Source organism: Populus euphratica, unplaced genomic scaffold, assembly GCF_000495115.2.
Source record: "Populus euphratica unplaced genomic scaffold, PopEup_1.0 scaffold110.1, whole genome shotgun sequence".
NCBI classification, from domain to species: Eukaryota; Viridiplantae; Streptophyta; class Magnoliopsida; order Malpighiales; family Salicaceae; genus Populus; species Populus euphratica.
Genome location: NW_011499904.1, coordinates 897477 through 909608, shown reverse-complemented (window position 1 = coordinate 909608; position 12132 = coordinate 897477). Strand labels below are relative to the sequence as shown.

The 12132-nt window shown below is 28.0% G+C and overlaps 1 protein-coding gene across 1 annotated transcript; it reads right to left on the bottom strand.

The window, feature by feature from the left end:
* Positions 1-3290: 3290 nt before the first annotated feature.
* Positions 3291-5847, bottom strand: LOC105133254 (GDSL esterase/lipase At1g29670-like). The gene is made up of 5 exons (XM_011037165.1): positions 5405-5847; positions 4653-4777; positions 4326-4571; positions 3970-4225; positions 3291-3806 (listed from the first exon to the last, which is right to left on the bottom strand). The coding sequence occupies exons 1-5, from the start codon at positions 5655-5657 to the stop codon at positions 3583-3585; spliced, it is 1104 nt and encodes a 367-aa protein (XP_011035467.1). The 5' UTR covers positions 5658-5847; the 3' UTR covers positions 3291-3582.
* Between the last annotated feature and the right edge of the window lie 6285 nt (positions 5848-12132).

Sequence of the window (12132 nt, the reverse complement as noted above, 5' to 3'; positions counted from 1 at the left end):
GAAAAAATTAAAAAAAAAAATTGATTATGATAAGCATCGCTCGCTTTATAACGTTTATGGTACAAAGCCTTGTAAAAGATTTTGCACAGAAAATTTTTTGAGAAAGGGATTATGTTTTATCTTTTAAGATGGGTACAATTCTTTAAGTGACCGACTTATATATGAAAAATATAAATATTTCTTGAAATGATATTATTATTTTAGGTGATCTATCTATTTGTGAAATTAAAAAATAAAAATAAAAATTATCTTGTTGTGCCGATGACCTGCTCGCTTGTGAGAAAATTGAATTTTTTTCAAGATGATCTCATTATACATCAAGATAGTCTTATTGCACCGGATGATATATGGTCTCATTATGCTTCAAGATGGTCTTATTATACTAGATAACCTACTCTCTTGTGAAAAAATTGAAGATTTTTCAAGATGGTTTGAAATACCCACATGGAAACTACTAGTTGTTCGTTAATGCTAGACATGAACAATATGTCTTTCAAGATATCATTTTTGACATTAAACCACTTAACCTATCACCTAGCCACTATTAATTTTCTTCCTCCTTTAAAACTAAAAAAAAAAAAAAAGACTAGTCAAGTTCATGGCTTTTAACCCATGATTCAACCTCATCTTCTCACAAAAACACATTAGTCTCGCTCTAGCACCCAATCAATGATCACAATCATGACCTACAATTCTAACCACTTAAATATTTTTTTTATCCCCAAAATTCCTTAAAGATGCAACAATAGATCTTCCACACATTAGCTAAAAAATACAAGTTGTGCATGCCTCCCCATATCTACTATAAAGTTGGACATGCTTTAGTCCTTAACATCAATCAAAGGTCATTGATCATCTCTTATTAAGTATCAAAGATTAAAATATTGCTAGCACGCATCTCTAGATTCTCCCTCATTTGCTTATATACCTTTTATAAAATCCTAAATCAAGCTACAAGGGAGAGGAATAAGAATAATACCTTTAAATAAAGACATTGTAATTCTAGCCCTAGTCTTCACCTTCTTTCAATACTTCAAAATCATTCTATCACTAAACTTCAACTATTTAACTTAATAGAAGTCAACTCAATTAATTCTCATTTTTAACCATTTTACCTTAGTTTAAAAAGCTGTAACATTTAAGACATTAAAGCCTTGAGAAGATAAGGTCTAGTAAAATAAAGGACTTTTCCACTTATTTTTAGAGTTGTAAATGTGTAGTACTTTAAGTTTTTTTTCTCTTTAGAAAATGAAGAATAAAGCTTTCTAATTATCAAGGTTCACGTTAGAGGATTACTAGTTTAACATATTGATATAATTTATCTTTTTAACTTGTTTTGTGAGGTGATAAGTTGATAATACCAAATTTTAATTTAAAATAATCTGTCATTTCAGGATTTCTCTAGGCAAGGTCAAGAATTGTTATGAACTCTTTTTAACACATGTGTTTTTTATTATTGAAACAAGTTATAAACTATAAAAGAGAGTGGTGGTGTGTTCATTTGTTTATTTTCTTTTCTTGACAATAATATAAGTTCCATTGAAGATAAAAGTTTTTTACTTTACTATGAGTTCTATCTTCATGACTAAACATGTTCAGTCATGAGATATTTGTTGTCTTTCTATGTCATTTTAGGTATAATATGATATAGTTTTAAGATGAAGGTCTTGAACTTAGAAAGAGATATGGATACATATTGGTTAAAATTTATATTTTATGGTTAGAGAGATTGTGCTTAAGTTATCAAGGTTAATAGTATGAACCTCATAGATTTAAAGATCTAGAAATTCATAATTAAATTGATTATTCCTAATAAAACTAAATTTAAACTTATAATTGAGCTTGACATAATGATAATATATATCAAGGCACCAAGAGTATAGAAATCAAACCTCCATCTAACACCTATAAAGAGATGCTAATAAAAAATATAGAAACTATTATGCAGCTTAATTAATTATTTGATAAATAAAACTAGTTCAATAAAAAAATCAAATTAAGAGAATTCATCTTTCACGTATAATAGATGAGACCACGATTTATTGTTCAACTTCAAAAAATAATATCTTATAAAATAATATTTATACTTGAAATAAAGTAAACATTAAATGACCTAATAGGCTAACATAAACTCAAATTAAAATAAGGCTCAAACTATCTTAAATAAGGCAACATGAATAATAATAATAAATTTTTTTGAAAAATAATGCTACGTAGACGCATAATATGGATAAAAAAACCTTTAGCCAAATATGTTATGATGCTGTCACCTAGAATCCAAAACAAATAACAAAATAATTTTGCCACCTCTTTTATCTGGCTCACAAGTCATCCAATTATCCAGTATCTAATGTTAATCTATATGAACCACAAATAAAAAATCACCTAAACCCTTTTAGAAAAGAATGATTGTTATACTTTTGAGTGTTAACTCTCTTTTTTTTTAAAGTATTTATATAGTTAATATAGTTTTTCTCCATGTATAGAAAATAAAAGACATAAAATTTTATTTATAAAGAAACCTAAAAACATATAAATGACAATACCAATTTGTTTCTTAAATAATATCACATATGTTATTTCAGAATAATTCAAGAAATTTATCCAATCAAGTCCCTATTTGATTTTTTCTCTAGATCTAAAATTGTAATTCATGTATTAATTACATTCTAATCCTTAATTTTTAAAACTTATTTACAATTAAGTCATACTTGATTAATCATCCCATTTTAATTTCTTATTAGTGATTCTTATGTGTGTGACCCATTAAGTTCTCTAATAAGTTGGAACAAATATAAATCATAATCCTAAATAAAATAGGATTAAAAAAATAGACAATCTAATTTATTTTCAATTCAATAATTAATCAATTTATTTTTGAAGATCAAATATAATGTCTACAACTTGTCATGATTTTTTAAACACTAAAAAAATCATAAATGATTTGACTTATAATATTAATGACTAGTTTCTCAGTATAATTATTATTTCTTTAATAAATATGTTCTAATATAAATATTATAACATGAAGTATATTTGTTTTGTTAAATTATTTTTGTTCTTAACATTATAGTTATTGATTCCTTAAATAAGTTGAAACTCTTTTCAAATCTCATTTCAATATAATTTTATTATCAAAATATTATTTGAGAATATATGAAATATTTTTCTAATTTACCTTTTAATCACTCAATTATCTTCATATAATCCATGTTATATCTAATATATACATGTTTGTTACCTTTAATTAGAATAATGTATAATCAAAATAAAAACATAATATTACTCAATTCAATTTTCAATTTACATCTTATAGCAATTTAAAAAATTTAATTCAAGCCAAATCTCATACTCAATACAAGTTTGCATGAATACACTAGATTCAATGCTGGGACAAGACTCTATCATAACTTGTTTACACTTAAAATTCCATGTAACCATAGACAATAAAAATAATTGACAACAACAATAACAACAACTAACATTATACACCAAATAACCACAATAACAACAACAAATAACCACAATAACAACAACAAATAACCATAGACGTATCACCACAATTATTAGCTAGCTCCATCTTCAGGATTGAGCCAGCCGGCGAATATCGAACGGGTATGCATCCGATGCAGATTGTGCACTGTAAGATCTCCTTCCAATAATTACGTTTGCTGCCTCAGTCGGGTGAAATGCATCCCAAAACACATATTGGTTCCTATTTCGGCATGGATTTTGTAAAGGTAGACATGTAATTTGGCCATTATTCCTCCCAACACCGCAACATCCAGCATTTGTAACCGTAAAACCTGAAATTAACAAGCACAAAGCAAATTAAGCAGGTGGCCGGCAGGTCCCGGTGACCTGATGGTCAATCCAGTGATTTAACATCTCGGAGTCTGTCCCAGTCCGGATCACTGAAAAGCACAGACTTCTAGAGTTTAATACGTTGAAAGCTAACGGGATATTTACCAAAAGTTGCAGGTCTGCTTATTATATCTTGAAAGATCCCATAAGCATTGATGTAGATAAATCTCGCATCAGGAGTATTGCCGTTGAACTGAGCAACAAGAGATCTGAGCTTATTATTGAAAATCTGGTTGGCAGAATTAATTTTCTGAACACAAGTTCTCCCATCAGGACTATTTTGGGCCAATTGACTGGGGCTGCATCCTATCTGACCCACTCCAACCAACACAAACTTCCTGGCTCCATAGTTGTACAAAATCTGCACCAAATCAAGTAAACATTATTAGCGAGTCCCGGAAAAATTACCTCTTCGTTTCTTGAAATAACACACCGAATTTATTTAAAGAAAAAACACTGACCTTTAATTGGTCAGTATATTGTTGGATAAGAACATTAGCATATTGCTCTGGAGTGTATTGGCGGCTAGATGAGTAAATCTGAGGCATGAAATAATTGTTAAGGTAATCATTGCTGCCTAGTGCAATTGAGAAAATGCACCTGCTTAGATAATTTGCTGCTGTGTCCTCGTCCCCAAGTATGTTCACAATTTGTGAGACCGTATTCTGGTAGTTTCGTACTTGACCACTAAAACTAATTCGATCTCCCTGGAAAAACCAAAGACTGGTAATTATATACCTAACAATCAAGCTATAAAATGAGTATTAGTGTAGTTGGTTAATAATTACGAGTTGTCGGCCGGTTTCATCTCTAATTCCGGCAGCAGCAGATGCATAATTCACTCCTCCGAGTATAGCTCGGCCCCTTGCTGTAGCATAAGGTGGAATGTAGTTGCGGAAGCCCAGTTGCTCAGCTGTTTGAAATAGAGGATATATGTTAGCTGCACTCGATCGTTCCTTTTGCTTTGACGACGACATACACACCATGGTACGTACAAATAAAGAGTTGTAATTCAACCAAGTTTAATGTCAATTCTCTGGATGTTTTGAGTTCAAACCCTTTTTGTTATATAAATAAAAATAAAATCTACTACTACTTTCGTAATATTTGAACATATTAACATGTGATGTGATGTGTTGTGTTGCTTCAACAGCACATGGTGAAGTTATATTTTTAAAAATTTAAATATTTTTATTTAAAATTAAATATTTTTATATTATTTTGATATGTTAATATTAAAAATAATTTTAAAAAAATAAAAAATATATTATTTTAATATATTTCTAAATAAAAAATATTTTAAACTATAACCATTATTAAAACGTATTAAAATGTTGTGTAATTGACACCAGTTTATTTTGAATTTCTTCGGGAGTCAATTGTATGACTAGACGTAAGCGGCCAATATCATTTATTCAATTACTTTTTCTAGCAAGCTTAGCTTAACGAGATTTTCTCGATCCATCCACAAGGAAAAAAATGTTTCCGATGGAGAGTGAAGAGTAAGAGAGCCGGGAAAGAAGTAAGAGCTGCTACTTACCAATGACATCAACCGTTGTTTTGCCATTGGAAAACCTTCCGGTCGGTCGTGGAGGCCGGAAGTCAATCCCATAAGGCAAATAATCAGCTCTAGCCAAAGATGAAAGCTGATTATTATTGCCATTATCGACCAAAGAATCCCCGAAAATAAAGTAGCCAGGCACTTGCTGCGCTCTGGCCCCATATGGTTCTGAAAGCAAAACTACTGCAAAAATCACACCCACCATCCAGCATTTCTTTAGCATCCCCTCCATTAATTAATCAAAAAAGTTTGATATAAGGAATGATGATGAAGAAGAGGAAAGGGTGTGAGGTGCTAGAAGACTAGACTATGGAAGAGCTGTGTGTGATGAGTTTAAATGCAAGTACTATATATAGATGGGAGTGACATATTGGAGATCGCGTCAAGAGATTCGAAAAAAGAAAGGAATAGTGAAGCCATGGAGCTAGTGGGTTATTGTTTTAGCTTTTACAGTTGAAGAAGGTGGTTCGCTGCATTAAATATCACGCGGCTATGCATGGGAAAGGGCGGCAGATAGCGAGATATCACTCGGCACGCACTGTGTGGATGATGTATTGCTTCGGTGACCCAACTTCAATGCAAGGCTTCATTTATGTTTGTTTTTTTCCGTGTTATTTAGAGTTTATTGCTTATCAAAAACAAGGTTATCATGAATGATAGAACTGTAACTTTTGAAGATTATTTTTCCTTAATTATATATTATTTCTCAAATTAATTCAAGTTTGTAGATAAGTTTTTCATGATTACTGTCATTAATTTAAGTATGAGACCTGAAAATATTATAAATTGTTCTAACAATATATATCAAATAAAGACTTCAAATGTAATGCATCAACTTCTTCAGTTCTACTCTTTTTTTTCACTATGTATCTCTTGGTTTTTTTATTCACTTTTTGTTTTTGTAATTTTTATTTATTTATATCAACATCTTCCAGAAAAAATCACTCTGCACGCACGATATTTCTAGTGGCATGGATCCCAAGAAAGAAGCAATATTAATTAGGATTTGGATATGATAAAAGTGTTGGTTGAAGACAATTAACAGTGGCCAACAGTTAATATTTCCGTCGGTGGTGGACTTTGGTCATAATCATGCAATCATTACTAATCATTGTCATTAAAAACAAACACTTAATCTTCTGGTTCGGTCCTGTTTTGGTGCTTATCTATCTTGGCTGGCTCTCAGCTGCTGGGTTTTTGCATGCACCCATTCTCGCCACCGAAATTAATACTTATAGATCAATGTGGATGTCTTGAAAATGTAAATAAATCATAAAATATGCTTATTAACAACCGAAATCACTTGGCAATGGGGATCATCGTGAATCAAGACTCACTAATGTTTCAGTAGTGGTAGCATTAAGGGGATGGGAATTGAAATATCCTAGCTACTTAAATAACGCAGCACGTAAAACCTCAAGAACCTTCAAAAAGTCAGTGGACATAAACAAGAACATGGTCACTACTCCATGAAAGAGAAATACGACTACTTAATTGCTATATTTACTGCGTTGACTCGTGATCAGCAAGTTGCCACTGTTCTTGACAGAAAAATCAACCCTAAACTTCCATTTCGACTTGGTCCAAATTAAAAGAAGGATATGCACGATGGTAACACTTGCTAGGTCGATCGCATCTACCACCACCTTTCCCTATTCATTCACCATGCGTGCAATTGCAAACACTCTTCATTTCACATTTAGTGCACTAAATGAGCAAGGATGGAGGCAGAACAAGATCATATCTTTGATAGGGAAACTATACATTATCGACATCCATTAATTTTGACGGTTGACATCATCGACATCCACTAATCCAATGGTGCATGAAAGGCTCATGAAATGCACCCATTAAACCATTAATGCTAGGAGGTTAGGTTGCTAAATTTAATGCTTGAGATTTCAAGTCATACCGAGTCACATGGGAGGAACAAGGCACAGTAAAGGCTAGAAGTCTTCTCAGTCTTTCTATCCCCAACGTTGATCAGATGTGTTGTCGTTTGGCGTGTAAAGGCTGTCTTGACATCACACATATACAGAGAGACTGGGTTCATCATTGATATAAATTGATGTAAAAATAAAAAATATTCTTATTATAATTTTAAAATTCAATTTGATAGTTAAACTAGATTTATGCCTAGATCATGAATTAGATTGATTATTGACTTGAGTTGATATAAAAATAACAATATTATTATTATGGTTTTAAAATTTAACTCGGAGGTTGATCCGGGATCAAACTCGAGTCATGAATTAGGATCATTAACACAGGTTAACATAAAAAAAAACTGTTATTACTATAGTTTTAAAATCTGATCCTGGATCACCTTAACGCCAGTCTAGGTTATAGGTTGGATTGACCATTGATACGGATCAATGTAAGGATAAAATTAGTTATTATTATAATTTTAAAACCCGATTTAAGGGTTAACTCGAGGTTAGGCTCGGGTCACAAGTCCTTGAGTCGAGTTGACCATTGAATCGAGTAAATATAGAATAAAAATAATTATATCTTGATCTTTTAATATTTTTAAAGTATAATAATATGATTAAATTCCCTTAAAAGAAAATTTTATCAAAGTTATGTCGAGGGGCTTTTTTAAATTTTCACTTTTTAAAAGCATAATAATATAAGTAAATTACCCTTATGAGCAAAATTTATTTAAATGGCATTTAAGGATTTTATTGTATTTTCACCCTCATTTTTTTTTATTACAATCAAGTTGACTGAGAAAAAAATTAGTATTTTAATAAATATAAAATATTATTCAAAAGATAAAATTAGTTGGCACATATATTATATGTAGCATTGCATTCCCTGCCCAGCCATGTTCAAACGACACATGAGGTGGGTTTTGGTGGCCAAAGATGGCCTCCTTTTAACATTGTTGAAATTATTTTGGTGACCCCTATCTATCGAGGCAGTGCATTTAGCTTTTTAACTTATGGTTTGACATTGATAATCTTTTTTGTTTCTTTTTCTTTTCTCTCTCAATCTTGATTTTCATGCATAATCCTTTAAATTTTTAAAGTAGTTATTTAATTTGTTTGCCCTTCAAATTTGGTCTTTATCATTTTGATTTTTTTTTGTTTCTTTTTCTTTTTTTTCTCAATCTTGATTTTCATGCATAACCCTTTAAATTTTTAAAGCAGTTATTTAATTTGTTTGTCCTTCAAATTTGGTCTTTATCATTTTGATTACTATTTATTTTACTTGAAATAATTTACAAAATTAAAATTTTATCAATTTCATCCTTTTTTTTCATTTGTCATATTTAATTCTCATGCTTTTGATTTCTAGCTGTATTTGAAATAATTTTTTAAATTAATTTTTTTTATGATTTCATCTTTAGTTTTTTTCCTGTCAGATTTGATTAGCATTTTATTGATTGCTATTTTTTTTAATTTTTTTATTTTTTTAATAAATTTCATTGTTTAATATTAAATTAGTTGACAATTAAGCTTCTTAATTGAACTCAAGTTTTCATGGGTTGCAAGTTTAAAAAATTAAACCAGATTTAGGAGATTCACTTGAGTTTGCTTAACTTTTTTCTTCTTTTCTTTAAGCTTATGTTTTTTTTTTTAGTTTTATCATTCATCATTTATTTTATTTGAAGAATGAGCTCTGTTATTTTTTATTTACTTCTTAAAATATTTTTCATTAATTTTGAAATTGACTTGGGTTATCTCAAGTTTTTTTATTTCTTATTTCTTATTAAATTTATTTTTTTAAGTTTTTTAAATTAAATTCGATTTAAATTTATCTTTTTAAGTTTTTTAAATTAAATTCGATTAGTTAATGAAATATAAGCATGGGATGTTCATTTTGTAATATTTTGTTTGATCTGCTTTTTAGATCATGGCTCTAATAATGCATATGATCTCTTTTCATGTAACTGAATAGTCTTTTTAGTAGTTTTCAAACTATCTTAGTAAACTTTTTCTAGTTATATATATATATATATATAAAACAGAGCATCGATTGGGGAGAGATTATACTAAATCAAAGAATCTATCGGGATCTAAATACATTTTTACAAATGTCTTGTTTTTCAATTTGATGTTTATTATTTAATTATTATTTTTTTCTTAATTATTTTGTAAAAGCTATTATTCTTTATAATTTCACCTTTCAATCAAAATATTGCTTTTAGTTTTTAAGTTAATTTTAACCCTTATTCTTTTTATTTTTTTATCTTTTTACTAAATTAATTTTTCCTTTTGATTTCACTTTTCAATTTTGAGTTGATTTAATATTTCAAGACATTGATTTCATTTTTTAGGTTTTGAGTTTTTATGTCAATTTTATTATTTGATTGATTGAAATTAGACTTCATAATTTGTTTAAATTAGATGTTTTAGGTGTAATAACCTGAGTCGTAAACTTGAAAAATTAGTTTTTATATATAAAAAAAGCTTTTATAACTCTTTTGATTAATTTATTAAGTTATTTCAATTTTATAATGAATTTAATAAAAGATTACATTTTAAAAAAGCATGAATCAGCTAGCGATTTTATTATCTTATTTTATCTGACAACTTTAACTTTACAAATTATTTTTAGTCGAGTAACAAAATTGTGCAGTATTTTAATCCAAACCCAATCGAAATATGATATAGCCGAATGGGGACGCCATGCAATATAGTCTTGTAAACTCTGTAGACTTGATAAATTAATTCGACTAAGCCCATGAAGCTGATTAGTGGACTTAAATCTGCAAAAGAACTTTTAATTTTAATTAGTTATTTACTTTCAGTCTTGCTATTTTATTTTATTCTACAAATATTTAAAAGTGATTATTTTTTAAAATATTTTTTGTTTAAAAATATATTAAAATCATATTTATTATTATTTAAAAAAAAAATTATTTTCTGCATATTATATTACAATGATTTAAAAATATAAAAAAATAATTTTAAATGAAAAATTAAATTTTTGTATAACACTATTTGTACCTTGTTTTAACATAAACAAACCTTAATCATTTATTGCGTTTTGCTGGTTTTCCACCTGCTAGATGGTCAGTCTAATGGGAATTGATATTTATTACAACAAAATGCTGTTGGATCGAAGAGCAGAAAAGAAACAGAAATTATTATATTAGCAGTCAATGAGCTTATTTACTAATTTGGTGGCCTGAACACTGCATTTCCGTGCAGTTATGTTTAAAATTATGTAGCATTTATGGTTTAAAATATTTTTTATTTTAAAATATATTGAAATAATATTATTTTAGTTTTTAAAATTTATTTGTGTTATTAACACATCAAAATAATATGAAAATAATTTTTAAAAAAAAAAATTAAAATTTAAGGGAACATGGTTTGCACCATGTATTTCCACCATGTATTTCCAAACAAACCATAAAACTAAGAGTATAGTTTAAGTGTTTCATGAAAATTTATTTTTTAATATTTTTAAATTATTTTGATGCATTTTAAAATCTAAAAAAATAAAAAAATGATTCATACTTTTTTAAATTTTTATTTATTTATCTTTATATGTTTATTCAATTTTATAATATTTTTTCTACCTAATTACTATTTATTCATGATAGATTTTTTTGGTACTTTCTACATGCTTTTTATTTTATTTTGGAAATCCAAATAAAAAATCTTAGGAAAGACATAAATTTTATGTAAAATTAGAAAAGCTCAAATCTATAAAATCATTTTTTCATTAGAAGTTAAATTGAAACACCATACATATGAAAGAAAATATTGAAAATAAGTAAGAAATTATATTCATAATTTTAACCTTGATTGAATAATATTGAAAAAATTTATTCTATATTATTATTATTATTATTATTATTATTATTATTATTATTATCTTGATAATTTCTATTGAATTGTATATTTATATAACATCTCCATCTAATTTTTTTAATATGTTTTTTTAAACTTTAGATTGTCGTTAGAAAAATATGTATACATAATAAAATTAATAACTAGATAGTTGTCCATGCTATGTTGCGGATCAAATTAGTTTTGATTTTAACATAAAACAATATCCAGGTATTGCTAATGTGTTTTTAGAAGAAAAAAATTAAAACTATCCAGGTATCGTTAATGTCTTTTTAGAAGAAAAATAAATAAAACAATATTCAGTATCATTAATTTTTATTTTAACATAAAACAATATCTAGATAGCATTGTTGTGATCTAGTCGACTTGGTAGATCCAAAAACAACCCAGATAACGGATAAAAATATAGTTTAATTAAAAAAATAAATATGATATCATTTTTTAACTATTGAAATGACAATATATTAGATCGACTCAGATCAATTTAGGTTAAATTATCAAATCTGTTATCCAGGTCAAGAAACCCTAATAACCCTATAGAAAGTAAATAAAAAACATTATTCAACCCAATTGTCAATCAACCCAATGTTGACATTGAAAATAAAATCAACTAAAAAATAAGCTAAGTTGATTCAGGTTAACCTTCCAAACCCGGGTTATGAGACCAAGACAACCCTATAAAAATTTAATTGAAATAAATTATGAATTTTAATTTGCAATCAACCTAATCTTGAAGAATGAAATAAAAAAAACATTAAAAAGGACAAAAAAACCACCAAAATCAACTAAACAAACTTGTGATCCGAGTCATGAGATTAGGATAATTTCATAAAACACAAATTGAAACAAATTACGAAGTCTAATTTCCAGTTAATTCAATATTGAATGACAAGATTGAAA